General features: G+C 56.2%; 1 protein-coding gene across 3 annotated transcripts in view; it reads left to right on the forward strand.

The window, feature by feature from the left end:
- Window positions 1-16944, forward strand: part of OGDH (oxoglutarate dehydrogenase) — a 70399-nt gene that overhangs the window by 38127 nt on the left and 15328 nt on the right. For all 3 annotated transcript variants that reach the window (XM_035026435.1, XM_035026433.1, XM_035026434.1), the window contains 6 exons: window positions 3739-3854; window positions 7825-7979; window positions 8065-8211; window positions 8387-8477; window positions 8788-8967; window positions 11743-11871. In XM_035026435.1, the coding sequence (XP_034882326.1) occupies window positions 3739-3854; window positions 7825-7979; window positions 8065-8211; window positions 8387-8477; window positions 8788-8967; window positions 11743-11871 (818 nt within the window). The remainder of the gene's footprint in view (window positions 1-3738; window positions 3855-7824; window positions 7980-8064; window positions 8212-8386; window positions 8478-8787; window positions 8968-11742; window positions 11872-16944) is intronic.

Genomic DNA, 16944 nt, shown 5'->3' on the forward strand with positions numbered 1-16944 from the left:
AGACAGGCATATCGTCAGGTCTTTTTTTATTTTTTAATCCACTTTGCCAACCTCTGTCTTCTAGTTGGCATATTTAGATCATTTATATTTAATGTAATTATTAATATGCTGGGGCTTAAGTCTAACATCTTGTTCTTTATTTTGTTTGTTTTCTTTTTCATTTCTCTTCCCTCTTTTTCCTGACTTCAGATGGGTTTTTAAGCCTGTATTTTAGAATTCCAGTTTTATTTGTGTATAATATTTTTAGTCATATCTTTGTGTTTTTAGTAGTTGTTTTCAGGGTTTTTTGTGGCCATCTGGGTATGATATTATATATACACGGCTTATCACAATCTAGTGGTGTCATTGTTTTATGAGTTCAAATGAAGTGTAGAAAGTGTACCTCCCTCTATATCCCTTTATCTTCTTCATTTAAAATCAAATTGTTTTAAATATTTTCTCTACATGTTTAGAACCACATCAGACAGTGTCATAAGTTTGGCCTCGACCATCAACCCTAAGTTAGAAGACCCAGGAGGAGAAGGGAAGTCTGCTTTATTAACCCGTACTTTTTTTTTAAAAGATTTTATTTATTTGACAGAGAGACACAGCGAGAGAGGGAACACGGGCAGGGGGAGCAGGAGAGGGAGAAGCAGGCTTCCCGCTGAGCAGGGAGCCCGATGCAGGGCTCGATCCCAGGACCCTGATCATGACCTGAGCCGAAGGCAGACACTTAACGACTGAGCCACCCAGGCGCCCCTAACCTGTACTTTTTATTCCATGTTCTGTCTTCCTTCCTAATGTCTAAGATCCCTTCTGATGTCACTTCCTTTCTCTGTAGAGAATTTTCTCTAGCCATTCCTGTAGGAGATAGACTGTCTTCATTCCCTGCAACTGAGAATGCTCCATTTCCCCTTCGTTCCTAAAGCGTGCCGTCCCCGGACACGGGGCTCTGAAAAGTGTGTGCCCCTGTTCTGCCCTCCCACCCCCACTCCTGATGAGAAACTCTGCCTTCAAGTGGTTTTTTTCCCTCCTTTTACTCTGGCTGCTTTCAGGATTTTTTCTTTGTCTTTAATTTTGAGAAGTGTAATTATGCTGTTTTGGCGTGGTTGTATTTGGGTTTCTCCTGTGGGCTCACACTGCTTCTTAGATCTGTGGGTTGAAGTCTCTGGCCATATTTGGGGCATTTCAGCCATTATTTTCCAGGTCCCTTTTTTCATCTTCCCTTCCCTCCTCCCCTTCTGGGATTCGTGGGCACAAACAAGAAGTCTTCTGTTTTATGTTACCTGTCCCCGAGGCTTTCTTCATTTCTCTCCATTGTTCAGGTTGGTTCATCTCTTTTGTTCTATCTTCACGGTCCCTGGTCCTCTGCCCTCCAGCCCACCTGCCCAACTTTAATTCAGGTGATTGCATTTTGCAGTTTCAGACTTTCCCGTTTGGTCCTTTTCTGCATCTTCAGTTTTTGTAGATACTTGGCTTCCCACCGTCCCTGTCACGTTCTGAGTGCTCACTAAAGTCGTCTGAGGATGGCTCCTGGAGAGCCCCAAGCGGGTAGTTCCATTGTCCATCTAGGAGCTAGTGTCTGTTGGTTATCTTTCCCCATTCAGTCTAAGGGATTCCGGGTTCTTGTTGTGAGGGATTCTTTTCTTGAAACCAGGATGTTTGGGTATTATCAGACTCGGAATTGTACTCTGATCTCTGTTACAGCAGGGCCCGTCTGAACACTGCCGTGGCAGGGAGGGGCCCCGGTCCCCATGGACCCTGCTGACGCCAGGATGGGGAAGTGGGCTGGTGCATCCTCTCTTGGAGGGAGCAAAGTCTGGGCTCCCTGGTGGGCCTTCTGTGAAACCCTGGGATGGAGCTGGACGTTGACATGCCTCGCAGCCTGCAGGGGTGTGGCTGGGCTGCAGTGTGTGCTGCATGTTTGGGTAGAATAGAGCAGTCATTGTCTGAGTTCTCAGCCCTGCTCAGCTGCCCCTCTCCTGACCCTTTAGAGAGAGTAGCTTTCGTTGGGGCTTTTTTGGTCTGCATGTGGAGGAGTTCTCAGGTTGTTTGTTCTTTGCCCCAAGTTTGGGATGTGGGAGCCCAGAAGGAAATCTGGGGTCCTCACTGGCTGGTCAGCCGCCTTCTCCACCTTCTGGCTTTGTCTTATGTTTGTTTTACCTATGATGTCTGAGCTCTGTAGTTGCAGCTAGTGGGGAATAGATAGGAGTACGTCTGCTCCACCTTCCTGGAAGCAGGTGTCCAAGAGTCAATTTCTTGTGTGACTGAAGAACATAGCCGCAGGGCTGGCCGTTTGGAGGCTCAGCAGGACAGCCCGGGAGTGGTCAGCACAGGGTGATGGAGCCGAGGAGCCGCCCTTGCACCAAGGCAGGGTCCTGCCAAGCTGAGGTTCTCTGGATCAGAGTGTTCCCGACAGGGTGTATACACCTGTTCTCAGCATCTAGGAAGAATGGCCCCCACATGATTCTGGCTGTCCTCCGTAAATACCACGAGCCAGGCGGTGATCGGCCCGAGCCTCAGCAGACCTCTGCGGTGGCCCGTCCCCATTCTGGGTAGAATAGCAGCAGGAAAGGGGCACGTGTGTTTCCCCAAGCCACTGCGGCCGTCACTGCCCCCATGTGAAAAAGCTTTTGTTTCAAGAAAGCAAGAAGGGTTTGGAAAACGTAGAATTTCCTTTTAAGACTTAAACAGTGTGTGCTGAGGTATTAAATGCATGCAGGCTATGGTCCCCACGGCAGCTTGGATGGGCACAGCCGGGCGTTCCTGGCCCCCACGCGCTGTGGGAGTCAGTGCTGGGCTGGGGCCTGCACGTGGGCGCTTCTTCAGCCCTCGCAGCGGTTCTGCCTGTGACGGCCGGAGGCCCCCTCTCGGCCATCCTGCGCTGTCGCGCTCAGTTAGGCCGACACGAGGTCAAAGTGTGACCTCGCGCAGCCGGGGGTCCCGGGCCGCGGTGCACTGGCGTCCCGGACGTTGGTGTGCCGTGGCGCATCCGCCTCGCCCAGCCAGCATGAGCTCTCAGGGCCAGGGTCGGCGGGAGCCCAGTCTGCTGTGTTACCCGACAGTCCTCCAGCCTCTTCCCCACGACGGTCACCGTGACGGGAAACAAGCCCGTCGTGCCCGACAGAGAGCCCTTCCTTCGCGTGTGTGTCAGTTGGAAATATGCTGTTAGAAGCGCCTTGCGTAGCGGGCGCTGCGGGAAATGCTGGTGACGAGTCAGTAGATCTGTGTTAGCGGGGGTTGGGGGGCCTGCGAGTACCCCGTACAGGACGGGTGCAGACAGGCAGTTCGGAGCAGGGGGCAGCCGTCACCCCTGCCTCAGCGCCCCCAGCTCCTGTCCCCTCCTCACACGGGACACGGGGCCCTTCCACACCAGTTCCTCAGTCGCTGCTTGAATCCCCTCCTTAACTACTTCTCATTTGCTTTCCGATTAACTTACCCAGTGCCTTTTCAAGTCAAAATTTGTGTCGCTGGGACCTTGAAAGACCTTTATCTCTAGATTATGAAAAATTGGTGCACTGGACTAATACACGCATAATATGAATTTTACTCTTGTTTAGCTGTGATGCTAGTAATATTCTCAGCTTCTGTTTGTTGCTACAGTGTGTGTTTCTGGCTGTAAAATATTACTTATTTTTACGTATATCAGAGATTTTTATGATTTTTCCTCTTCTCTCTTCTCTCCTCCGGGGAGTCCCTTCCCCTTTCCATAAACTGTGGCCTCCGTGTGGCTGTGCCCGTCTCTCCTCACCCCTGCAGGGTTCTACGGCCTGGACGAGTCCGACCTGGACAAGGTCTTTCACCTGCCCACCACGACGTTCATCGGGGGGCAGGAGTCGGCTCTTCCTCTGCGGGAGATCATCCGGCGGCTGGAGGTAAGGGCACATGGTGGCGTCCGCGGAAATCTCGTGCGCTTGCCCGAGACCTGTGTTGGCTGGAGGCCTCCCGACGGGCTGGTTATTTCTCTTGGTCCTCTGTCGTTTTAAAGTGGAAGAAAGAGGGGAGCTTTTTTGCTCTTTTATAGATAAAAATTCATGCTTTTCATTTTTACCATCAACCATAGAGGAGAACAAGCGTCTCTGTGCGTTTTGGTCTCTGTGGGAGCTTATTTCAGGTGTGGGGGTTCCCCGGAACCCGCTCCAGCCGCCGGGGACGAGGGTCCTTGGGCCGCGGCTAGAGCAGGGCTCCCCCGCCCAGACAGAAGTCTGCTGCTCGCCCGCTTTTCTGCTGTTTTCCTCTTTCCCTTCTCCTTTCTGGACCTGGTTCGCGCGGAGCCTGCTGGGCCTGCCGCGCACACTCCCAGCAGCTACGTGGGGGGCTCCGCTGCCACCTCCCTGGGTCCAGGCCTCGTCCGTACGGGGTGGGGGTCCGTGCCGACGCTGCCCAGTAGGACAGACGGAGGAAACAAGTACTCTGGACGGGGCTCCCCAGAAGGCATCGTGCCGTCACCTGGTGCTCGCTCGTGGGGGCACCTGGCGTCTTGGCACGCCCTGGCTGCACGACGCCCAGTAGTGGGGCTCTCCATGCCGGCCACCGGCACTGCCGCTCACACCCCCATCCGTGACTCGGGCGTGGTGAAGGGGACCCGCTCTAGCCGGTGGGGTCTGATCAGAATGCTCCCACTGCTGGTGCCGCATGTGGCTGTGCGGCCTAGGAAGGTCCGAGTGTCTGCTGGTGACGTGGTCTCTAACGTGCGACAGGCGTCCTGTGCTGTCAGCATCTCAGCTCGGCCTTCATCACCTCCCCACAGGCTACTGGGAAGATGTGGACACTCAGTGCCTTGGTGCCAACATGAGGGTGTGGACACTGGGAGGGGTGGGGAGGGGGCGGGAGGGGGCGGGATTAGCCAGTGGACCGACCCAGGACCTGGGTCATCCTTTTCCTCCGTTTGCACTGGCCTCACCACTGACTGCAGTGTCTAGACCCGCCCTGTCCCGACGTGGCCGGCAGTTGAGTTCTGGAAGCGTGCAGAATATCTGAGTGACTTAAGCATTGAAGAGAGAATGTGTTGATGCATTGACCAAATAGAGTCTGAGAGTTGATTCATCTCTGTTGGAAAAATTTAAATTTCCCCCGTGGTCATGTTCTGTTTCTCTGGGACATTTCTGACCTAGGGGCTCCCCTGGCCTGGACCCGAGAAATGGCACCCTTTGTAGACCAGTCCTCCTCCAAATGAGCCTGTCTGAACCTCTGTCCCGCCCGTGGGTGTCCCGGGCATCTGGGGCTGGTCTGTTTGTCTGGAAAGCAGAGGTTGGAGCAGTCTGCATGAGAGCTGGCGCAGTGCACCCGCCCCTCCTTCCCTTCCCCTGCATGGTCTCCAGTGGGGAGCTCAGCCCTCCTCCCAAGCCAGAAACCTTGCGGGCATGCCGGCCCCTCCTCTGGGGGCACCTTCAGCACCTTTCCTCCTGCAGAGCAGAGTGGGGGTGTGCAGAGTCCCGTGCTTGGCCTCCTCAGCCTTGAGTCCCCCATGGCCCTGAGCCCGGCGTCTGGAGGGCCAGAGCCCAGCGGCTCTCACTTTCAGCCCAGGAGTCGGGCTCTGGTTGTGGGACCTTGGCCGTAGCTCCCCCTGACCCCAGGGCGCCCACATCCCAGCCTGTGTGCCGTGTGCACGGCTTCCAGGTCTTTGGGCAAAGTTGCTGACCGTGGTGTGTACATTCACACGTGTGTGCGCACCAGGTTGCTGGCGTGAGCCGCTGGGACCACAGGCCGGCCCGGGACACCGGTGGCCTCTGAGAAGCTAGAGTAGGTGGGGCTTCAGAGCGCCCTCACACTGGCTCTCGCTGGACGGAGAAGCGAAGAACCAGCCCCTGGAAAGGCACGGCCTTTTCTCCTGGGGATTGAGCCAAGACCAGTAAAAACAACACGTGATCCAGGGCCCGGTAACCACGAGTCCAAGTTAATAGCTAGACTCATGCCCATGGTGATGGAGACACCCTAGTTTCTGGACTTTCCACCTCATCGTTTCCTTCCAGCTTTTAAGTTGTTCAAGTCAGGGAAGTAGTGCCCCTGGGGTGCAAGGAGCCTTGTTCACCTCCCCTCCCTCCCTCCTTCTCCCTCCCTTCCCCGTCCTCTCCCTTCCCCTCCCTCCCTCCCCTCTTCCCTCCTCCCCTCCCTCCCTTCCCCTGTCCTCTCCCTTCCCCTCCCTCCTCTTCCTTCCCTTCCTCCCTCACCCATCCTCTCCCCTCCCTGCCCACCCCCCCTCTGTCCTCTTCCCCTCCCTTCCTCTGCTTCCCCCTCCATCTCTCCCCTTCACCCTGCCCCTCCTCTCCCCTCATCCCCTCCCCCTCCCCTTCCCATCCCCCCTCTCCCCTTCATCTCTCCTTCCCTCCCCTCCTCTCCTCCTTCTCCCCTCCCTCCCTCCCCATTCCTGTCCCTTCTCTCCCCCTGCCTCTCCTCCTCTCCTTCGGTCCCTTCTCCTCCCCCCTCCCTTCCTCCACCTCCCTCTGCTCTCCCCTCCATCTCACTCCCCTCTGACCTGGCCTTGCAGCTCAGATTTAGGCCCCAGGAAAATCTTTTTTAAGCTGATGGAGGAGGGTTCCTGTTAACAAGACACTCCGGTTGGGCCGAGTGACTTGTTCTGTGGCTCAGTGGATCTGGGACCATGAGGCTCAGGCAGAAGAAGCAGGGGCTATTGCAGACTCTGAAGCCAGGAAGTCAGCCTGGATGGCCCAGCAGGCCCATCCCCCAGGCTTCTTGCTCCCGGTTTGCCACCTGAGATGTTGTCATAGAAGCAGCCAGGCCCTTCCCAGCTCCGCGTCCTCTTGGTCCTTTGGTGAGATCCTCCTCTCCTGGCCGGGATGATGGCTGGCGCGTGTGGTGCCTGGCGGTTAGTGTGAGCTCAGGCAGACCTTCCTCTGTTTCGTGACCATGGAGCTACATGCAGAGATGCCCACCCCCGCTCTGAAGGGCACACTCCCCCCCCCCTGCACCTTGCCAGCCGGCTCCATGTCTGTTGTGAAAACCAACGGAGCATGGACGGACCCTCTGAGCAGAGCCTGGCGGTCTGAGTGCTTGGATGGTGTGGCTGCTGGAGACGGTTTTGGGGTCTATAAAACCTCCCTATGCCACACCAGGGTGCTTCCTTCTTTAACTCTGGTGCTGATTTGGGGTTTGCTGTCACCCTGGACGGCTGGTGGGTGGAGGCAGAAGAGGGGCCCTGGTCACCTGCCTCAGGAAGGCACGGGCCCCTGCAAAGGCCCCCACCCTGAGGCCGGGCCCTCCTGTGGCCTTCCTGTCATCTCCCACTCCAGCTTCCTTTCCACTGAGCCTGTGCTTCCCACAGGACGCACGGCCTCTTTCCGAGCTGTAACGGGAGCGTCGTGGATGGGACACACCTGCTCTGTTCAGGGCCCCCTGTTTTGTAATGTGTGCAGTACACTTCTGTAGGACCCAGCCTTCCCAAGAGGGCTCACTTATTAAAAGAATTTAAAATCCAAACACCTGCGAATCTTAAGTGGCCACTGAGCTCTGTCACCCACCGGCAGCACAGTCCCTTTCTTGTGGCGCTGGCCACGGTCTAACCTTGAGGTCAGGGAAGCTGGCTTCCCAGAATCGTCCATCCCCTGGCTGGTGCCTCCATCTTCCTGCCACAAAGGAAAGCGCCTTGGCCTCACGGTTCTTGCTGTCCCCTCCCTGCTCGCCGGGCTCCGTGTGACCTGCAGAAGCATCTTGTGGGCCTGCTGGGAGTGAGGAGGCTGCAGGCCCCAACCCCATCTCTGCCCCGGCTCCCAGCTGGCTTCGCTGCCTTTGAAAGGGAGGCCCCTGTTCCCGCCAGCTCTCTGGCTGGATAGGCGGTCGATCCCCCGGGGTGAGCAGCGCTTGATGGGGGTGTGTGTGTCTGAACAGATGGCCTACTGCCGGCACATCGGGGTGGAGTTCATGTTCATCAACGACCTGGAGCAGTGCCAGTGGATCCGGCAGAAGTTCGAGACACCCGGGGTCATGCAGTTCACCAGCGAGGAGAAGCGGACCCTGCTGGCCAGGCTCGTGCGGTCCACCAGGTGCGGGCTGTGCGGGGATGGGGGCAGGGCTGGGCACCGTGCTGGGCCATCCCCGCGGGAGTGTGACCTGGTGGTCCCTGGCCAGGTTTGAGGATTTCCTGCAGCGAAAGTGGTCGTCGGAGAAGCGCTTCGGTCTGGAAGGGTGCGAGGTGCTGATCCCTGCGCTCAAGACCATCATCGACAAGTCCAGTGAGAACGGGGTGGACTACGTGATCATGGGGATGCCCCACAGGTACGTGCCCACCGCCCTGGTGACCGTCCCCGCAGGCCCCACCACCACCCTGTGGGGCCCCAGCCAGGGGGTTAGGGGAGCCGAGGCTGAGGGCAGAGCACTCCCCACGGGCCTGTTTTCCACCCGCCCTCCTCGCACCGCCGTGGCCTCGGGCTCACCCCCCTCTGTGTCCCAGGGGGCGGCTCAACGTGCTTGCCAACGTCATCAGGAAGGAGCTGGAACAGATTTTCTGTCAGTTCGATTCCAAGCTGGAAGCCGCTGATGAGGTGAGGCACCTGGTTTCTTCTCGAGAAACCCACCCGAGACCCTCAGCTCCACTTGTCGCTCAGGACAGCTGTGCCCTCAGCAGGCCGGGGGCCTCCACACTGTCACACAGGTGGTGGCCAGCGGGTCACAGTCCTCCCGCTGGGGGCAAGGCCCTTCTCCCGGAGCCACGGATGGGAGCCATCTGGGGGAAAACCTTCCCATGCCTGCAGGAATGGGGGTTCTGGGAGCAGAAATGGCACAGAGCAGAGGGGTCATGAAGCCTGAGCATCTCCCTCCCTCCGAGGATACAGCCCCATGTTTGTGTGTCAGGGCTCTGGGGACGTGAAGTACCACCTGGGGATGTACCACCGGCGGATCAACCGCGTGACCGACAGGAACATCACCCTGTCACTGGTGGCGAACCCTTCCCACCTTGAGGCCGCCGACCCCGTGGTGATGGGCAAGACAAAGGCGGAGCAGTTCTACTGTGGGGACACGGAGGGGAAGAAGGTAAGGTCGGGGGGGGCGGCCAGGGCAGCCCTGAGGCCACAGTGTCCGGGACGGGCTCCGAGCCCCAGTCACGTCTTCCACCTCGGGGTTGTGGAACTGAACAAAGTATTCTGAACAGACTGGGGCGGAATCCTAGATAGTGACCCAGTCGCGCCTCCAGAGGTGCTCCCTCCCAGGTCGCGAGTTCCAGAGCCGGGCAGGGGGTGGGCTGCTCCCGTCATCACACCTGTGGTGAAGCCAGGCTTGCAAATAAGAACCTTCTCTGGAGGTGACAGACGGGGCTGAGGTGCAGGTAGATTGGGGCACTGGGGGCAGAGTGGGGTGCGCTGGCGTAGGGGTGTCCTTAGAGGAGGCAGACTCTCTAGAGGTGGAGCCAAGTGTCAGCCTACTTGAAGTTCCGTAATTCGAAGTACCGTGGGTCTGCTAGTTCTGCGCTCGGAGAGCGACCCAGGGAACTGCCGTTCGCGGCAGTGGGTCTGCAGTGATGGGTCTGGGCGTGGCGTCGGGGCCGGACGTGTTTCCTGCACTGACAGGTACCCCCGCCCTCGTAGAGAAAGGGCCTGGCCCACGGGGAGCGGGGAGCCTGTCAGGATGTGAAGGTCATGGCCCTGGGAGCAGCAACGACACGGTGGCTGCAGGGGGTGGCGGTGGTCACCAGGGCCTCTAGCGCTCCCGTCGTCCTCGGCTAGGACACGGCCCGTGGAGCCAGGTTGGGGAACGAGGTTGCAGTAAAGTCTGTGCAATGTCCTCATTTGTAAGTGAGACAAAAAGCCCCTTGACCAGTGCTCACTCGGAGTGCTGGACACGTCCTGGAAAGCAACGAGTCACTAGGTGAAAGCCGAAGGACATCGAGCATGCTCCAGGTGATGGCAGCCGTCAGTCCCACCATGAGACAGGAGGCCAGGACAGGCTGGTTAGCCCCACGTGCTCACCAGGCACTCATTTTCGGGAGGGTTCTTTCCTGGTGTGCAAAGCCCACCCCTCGAGCACCCACCTCCGTGTAGGAGCCACTCGGACCCTCGCCTGCCCCAGCCATGGATCCAGACCCCACAGTCCTTCACACCTGTTCTCCTTGCTGCTTGTCCAGAACCCCCAGCAATTAGCTGATTTCTGTTAAACTGAGAACTCAGAGAGCTAGCGTCTGTTACGTGACCTTCCACATTTCAGAAAACTTATCTACTCTCTGTACACGGGACCAGGGTTGTTCTGTGACCTGGGAGAAGACAGGGCCTGACCCAGTAGGGCCCTGGGGTGTTTGTGGGGAAGCAACCCCCAGTGCAGGAGGGCGGCCCGCTCACTAGGGTGCCATCAGACGCAAGGAGCGGCGGGCCCCATGGTGTCAGCACCGAGCACCGCGCTGAGGGAGTCTCAGGGACGGCCGTGCAGCTGGGCGAGGGCCCCAGTGTGGCTTCCCCAGGAGGTCCAGATGGGAGGCTCCCCAAAGCGCCCAACAGTGGGAGGCCAAGCGTGTGCGGAGAAGGCTCTGGCAGGACTCCCCGTGGCCTTCCTACCTGCCCTTCTGAGGAGGCCCCTGCATAAACCTGTCCCAGGGAGCATCCCTGCGGCCAGAGGCAGGACACAAGGGTTCCATTTTGTCCCTGGAAAGGACACGGTAAACCCTCCCCTCCTGGCAGGGGGCACACGAGGGCTTCCGGGAGCAGTGTCTCGTGGTGCGGGAGGTGTCCGTGGATGCGGAGGGAGGACGGCACTGAACAGAGTCGGGTTGCACGCGGCAGCATCGCGTCCTCCTGTGGACGCAGATGCCGAGCAACACCTTTGTGCACAGGCTGGTCTACCCGGCCGTCCCTGCAAGCAGGCTCCTGGAGAAGTGTCTCCTTCCAGGCTGTGCAGGGGCCACCGTCCAGACGACACGGGGCCCCCACCCCGATTGTGGGACGATGGGAGCCGCCCAGTGTGATAGAAGTCAGTGACGGCCGACTGAATAGCATAGGAACCGTGAGCACACATGAATGCAAATAAAAGGCAAGAAGGGGAGGCTCTTGCAGATTCCTGTAGGAGGGACACCTGGCAGCACCCAGGAGAGGCTGCTGCTGCCGCCGGGCAGGGGCTGGTGAGGAGCGGGACCCCGAGGTTCTCATGACCGAGGGGGAACAGTGAGGGGGAGGGAGACGCTGTCCAGGAACACCGGGACGCCCGCCGGCGTGGGGCAGGCCAGCTGGGGCGTCGCCCGGTGTGGAGTGCGCCGTTCATGGGGTGGTCACGAAGGCCTGTCTGGGCCGTGGAGACAGCAGAGGCACTGGGCTGCCCCCCCGCCCCGGGCAGAGCCCGGCCAGCGTTGCCCTCCTGCCGGGAGGGTCCCGCGGGCCGTGCCCAGCATGGCGTCCGTGGGCTCTGTAGCAGACGGTGGCTGAGTGGCGGGTGTGCCAATGGCGCAAAGCAGGGCCCGGGCGGGGTCTGGGGGTCATGTGTTCTCCTGCCACTTTGGTGTTTGTTTTGTTAAGATTCTATTTATTTATTTGCCAGAGAGAGAGCACAAGTAGGCAGAGAGGCAGGCAGAGGGAGAGGGAGAAGCAGGCCTCCCACGGAGCAGGAGCCTGATGTGGGGCTCAATCCCAGGACCCCGGGACCATGACCTGAGCCTAAGGCAGACGCTCAACCATCTGAGCCACCAGGCGCCCCTCCTGCCACTTTGTTTTTGTTTCTAAGTTTGAAGTGATCTCAAAGTGCACTATTTTTGGAAAAGCAGATTGTGACTCAGTTTCTGGTGTGGCCTGCGGCTGTTTTGCATTTGGGGTTTCCTTTGCACGTCTGCAGGTCATGTCCATCCTTCTGCACGGAGACGCCGCCTTTGCCGGCCAGGGCATCGTGTATGAGACCTTCCACCTGAGCGACCTGCCCTCCTACACGACTCATGGCACCGTCCACGTGGTCGTCAACAACCAGGTAACCGGGGCCCCGGGACCATGGAGGCCACAGGCCTCCTCCTCAGGGCTCTGTGCTTACAGCCGTCTGACGTAGAGTGACATGTCTCAGTTATTGAGGACGGTTTTCTGATTATAAAGATACGTCTTTTATAAAAGATGTGGACAACGCGGGAAACATTTTTTAAAAAAGGAGAGATTTTGGTGATGTTATTTAAGACAGTGACATTACCTTGGAATATTTTCCTCCAGCTCCACAAGCATATAGATGGCTGTTCTTATTGAAGAAATTGAGGTTTTATACACGGTGTTCTACCCATTTCTTACTCATCTCATTATTATCTCATGTCCTTATATACTCTTAAAATATTAATTTTAAAGATTTTTTTTTCTTTATCTGAGAAAAAGAGAGCGCACACGTGTGTACAAGAGGGGGGCGGGGGAGCAGAGGGAGAAGCAGGCTCCCTGCAGAGCAGGGAGCCTGACGCAGGACTCGATCCCAGGACCCCAGGATCATGACCTGAGCCGAAGGCAGACGCCTCACTGAGCCACCCAGGCATCCCTTAAGATACTAATTTTAATGGAAATACCTGTCATAGGTTGCTTCATAAAACACGTTGCCATGTTGTGAGACTTACGGGATTCTCATTTCTCACTGTTCTAAGTAATGCTGTGAAGAACATTCTTGTAAGGGGATATTTCAGCCCAGTTCTGACATATCCCGCTGCCTATCGCCAGCCCGTGTAAACTGTCCTGTGACAGATACTCTGGGGCCTCCGCGGGCAGGTGCTGCACCAGGCCGCAGCAGAGAGAGAGCGTGCTCCCCGCCGCCTCGGAGCTTGCACGGGTTTCCCCGAGGGTTTGATCTCTAAGTGCAGATTGATGGCCCAGTAGGCAAATGATGGGGACATCGGATCCAGGCAGGGAAGGGGTCCCTGTGTCCAAGGGAGGGGATGAGGCCATCCGCACTGAGTTTGGTCAGTGCACGGCCATCGGCCAGCTTCTGTCGGGCCCCACGTGCAGGAGGAGGCCACTGGAAGGACAGGAGCGAGGGAGTGACGGGATAGCTTCATTTGCAGAGGTGATTTGTTTGGGGGTGGGTGGTGCCTAGAGGAAGCAGGGACAGTTGCAGCGGGGCGCAGGGAGGGAGCAGGAAGAGCGTAAACATCGAAGTCAGCGCGGCGGCCATTCTGCTGTAAAGCCGGAGAGCCCGAAATGTGAAAGGTCGGGCACGAACATAACATGCAGTGTGACCTACTGTGTGCTGGGTGCCAAGCTAGGCACGCACGGGAGCTCCTACCACGGCCACTGTGCCCTGGGTGGAATCGTTCCAGTTCTCCAGAAGAGAGACTGGAGCAGAGAGTGGATAGCTTGCTTGAGAGTCAGTATTCGATGTGCTTTGTTTCAAAGAACGGTATCAGGAAGAATTTTGAAAAAATGCCAAAGACACCGAAAGGTCTAGAAACCCACAAAAAACCCGTCACTTCATGGGGCGCCTGGGTGGCTCAGTTGGTTCAGCGACTGCCTTCGGCTCAGGTCATGATCCTGGAGTCCCGGGATCGAGTCCCGCATCGGGCTCCCTGCTCGGCAGGGAGTCTGCTTCTCCCTCTGACCCTCCCCCCTCTCATGCTCCCTGTCTTTCATTCTCTTTCTCTCAAATAAATAAATAAAATCTTTAAAAAAAAAACAAAAAACCCGTCACTTCAGTAGTCTGAACAGATGACCAAGAACAGAGTAGACTCCTTGCTTGTGGGTTGGGGCTGCCATGCTAACAGGAGAACAGTCTTCACTCTGGAGGAAGGGCAGCCGAGGTCAGAGTGACTGGAAGCCCAAGACACAGGGTAGCTCACTAGAATCTAGGTAGAATTTTCCAGTTGTTTCCAGACTGGGGGAGACCAGTAAAAGGTAACCTCTTCGGGATCCTGATAGGCTGCCGGACACCTGCAACATTTTGTCCTAGGGAACAGAAAGGACAGGCTCTAGTCCCAGGAAAAGGCCTGACCAGATTCTCAGCCCAGTCTCGGGAGGCGTCCGGCAGCACTCAGTGCAGACGCGGGAATTAGATGAGCTTTTTATTGCTGTCCTCTCCGTATGGTAGAGTCCAGCCGTGCTGGTGCGCGCTCCTCCGGGCCAGGACAGGTGCTGCGGGCACACGCTGTCCTCTCCCAGCCCGCCGCCACCGTGGCCCGTGAACGGAGACCTGCAGTGCGGGCCGCACCCCCCCAGCGAGACCGCTCCACGTGCATCCGAGTTCATGGGGGTCGGTTCCTCGGCCTCTGCGTGGTTCTCAGTGGTATAGTCCGTCGCCACGGTGGGTGGGAATTTGCATCGTTCCCAGCTTGGCGGTGAGGACTGAAGTCACTGTAGAGGTTCACAGACAGATTTCGGCATGCACGTCAGTTTCTCACTCCGTGAGATTACCGAATGCACGATAACTGGGGACTGTACCCAGAACGCCCGCGCCGTCTGCAGTGAATGAGGTCGCCGGCCTTAGTGGCCTGGGTGTTGTCAGACCTGCCGGCCTGCAGTATAGCACATGGCTCGCTCTTCCTTCTCCTAAAGGCTAAAGACGGGGGCGTCCTCTACAGAAGGGGGCTCTGGGGAGGCTGCTGCTTTTATTGCTAAAACTCGAGAGTTCTTTATACCTTCTGGATGCAAATCCCTTATAGCAAAGATGTGTTTGCAAAGGTTTCTTCCCATTCTGTGGCTTATCTTCGTTCTCCAACCATTATCTTTCACAGACCAGGAATTTTTTATCCTGGTGAAGTCCAATTTATGATTTTATTGCTTTTGCGGATCATGTTTTTGATGCCAGGTCTAAGGAAAGTTTGCCTGACCGAGGTCACAAAGATTCCCCTCCAGCTGCTGGAAGTTTCACAGTTTCACGTTTTGTGTGTAAGTCTGTGTTGCATTTGGAGTTTGGAAAGGGATATCGATATCCCTTGTTTCAGGATAATCTGTTGAAAGGACTGTTCTTGCTGGAAATGAATTGACCACGCATCTGCGGGTCTATTCTTCTCCACTGATGTGTGTCTGTCCGTTCGGCCGACACCGCACCCCCTCGATGACCATGGCTCTGCCCTCAGTCTGGAAACTGGCGCGAGTCCTCCAACGTTGCTACTTCTTAAAGTTGTTGTGGTGATTCTGTCCCTAGCTTTTTCATATACATTTTACAGTCAGCTTATTGATTTCCACAAAGAAAACTCTGCTAGTGTTTTGATTAGAAGTCTGTGGAATCAGTATGTCCATTTGGGAAGAATTGCAGCCTTCACAACACTGAGCCTTCTGATCTGACAATACGATACAGTTTCCCTTGTAGGTATTTTGTAGCTCTCAGCCTATAGATCCTGCACATTTTGTGAGGCTTACTCCTAAATATTTGATTGTTTGGGGGCCATTTTAAATGATACTTTGTAAAAATTTCAGTTTCTGATGGTTACCAAGATGTAGAAATAGAATTCAGTTTTGCGTTTTGTACCCCACAACCTTATTAAACTCACTTTCAGTAATTTGTTTGTGATGCTGTGGAATCTTGTATAAACAGTCGTGTCTCAACGAGAGTCGATCTTGTTTCTTCCTTTCCAACGCTTGTAGATAAGTGTCTTGTATTCCTGTCTCTCAGCCTGCTGTGTGGCCGGCACGGTGCGTGAGTGGGCAGCGTGGACAGCCCGTCCTCGTTCCCGATTTAGGAGAAAAGCTTTCGGTCTTGGCCTTTCACTGCAGTGCTTACTGAAGGTTTTCTGCCGTGTCCTTTGCAGGCTAAGGGAGCTCTCTTCTGTTCCTGATTCGTGGACGGTATTTATCACAAATGGATGTTTTTTGTCCGATGCTTCTCCGCGTCTGTTAAGATGACCCTGTGGTTTGCTGGTGGCAGATTCCATCCTGAGTGTGGAGTCTTGTGTCTGCGCTCGTGTGTTCTTGTTGCGTCTGCCTGGGGTTGGTGTCGGGGTCGGGGTCGTGCCAGCCTCGGCAGGTAGGAGGGGGACTGCTCCCTCCCACTCTGTTTTCTGGACAAGTCTGTGTAGGACTGGTGTTAACTTCCTCTGTAAGCGCTCGGGGGAATCTGCCAGTAGGGGACCTCTGGGCCTAAGTTTTCTTTACGGGAAGGCTCTTTCCCTTTGTCTTCCGTTTCCAGAAGCTCGGTGAGATGTGCCTTGGCATGGATGTCTTTGGGATCAGCCTGTTTGGGGTTTGCTCAGCTCTTCTCTGTTTGTTTTAACAGCTTTCCTGAGATCTAATTCACACACCACACACTTTGCCCACTCACGGCATACAATGGAGCTGCTTCTAGTGTCTTCACAGACACCACAGCTTCCGCCCCAGTTGTAGAACATGTTATCATCTCAGGGAGTTCTGCGTCCCTTAGCCGTCCCGCGCCTGCCCTGTCCTTCCCAGCCCCAAGCAGCTGTTACCGTATCATAATCGGGACTTCCTCCCTTTAATGCCCATGCAGTATCTAGTGTGTGGCTCTGGCGAGTTCCGTTCCCCCATTTATCAGGTGAGGGACATTGGAGTTACTTAAGCCTCCTGGCTGTTACTGTGATGTGGCGCTGCTCTGGGCACAGGTGTCCGTGTGGCATGTACCCGGGAGTGGGATTGTGGGTCACGTGGGGGCTCCGTGTACCCCTGTGAGGGCCCAGCACACTGTTTTCCAAGGTGGCTGCGCCGTTGGGCCTGCCAGCAATGTATGAGGGTTCCAGTTCTCCCTCCTCTTCATGACGCCCGTTCTTGTCTCCTTTCTCTCGTAGCCACCGAAGTAGATGAGAACTGGTGTTGGCTTGCATTTCCCTAGTGACTGATGACGTTGAGCATCTGCACACGTGTCTTTTGGCCTTGTGTATGTCTTCTTTGGAGAAATGTCTACAAAGATCTTCTGCCCGTTTTTAGTTTTTTAAATTTTTTTTAAAAGATTTTTATTTGAGAGAGAGAGAGAGAGACAGCGAGAGAGGCAGAGGGAGGAGCAGGCTTCCCCGCCGAGCAGGGAGCCCGATGCGGGGCTCGATCCCAGGACCCTGAGATCATGACCTGAGCCGAAGGCAGGCGCTTAACGACTGAGCCACCCAGGCGCCCTTAATCAAAAAATATACATATTTTT

Source organism: Mirounga leonina, unplaced genomic scaffold (assembly GCF_011800145.1).
Source record: "Mirounga leonina isolate KUSES-001 unplaced genomic scaffold, KU_Mleo_1.0 Mir_199, whole genome shotgun sequence".
In the NCBI taxonomy this organism is placed as follows: Eukaryota; Metazoa; Chordata; class Mammalia; order Carnivora; family Phocidae; genus Mirounga; species Mirounga leonina.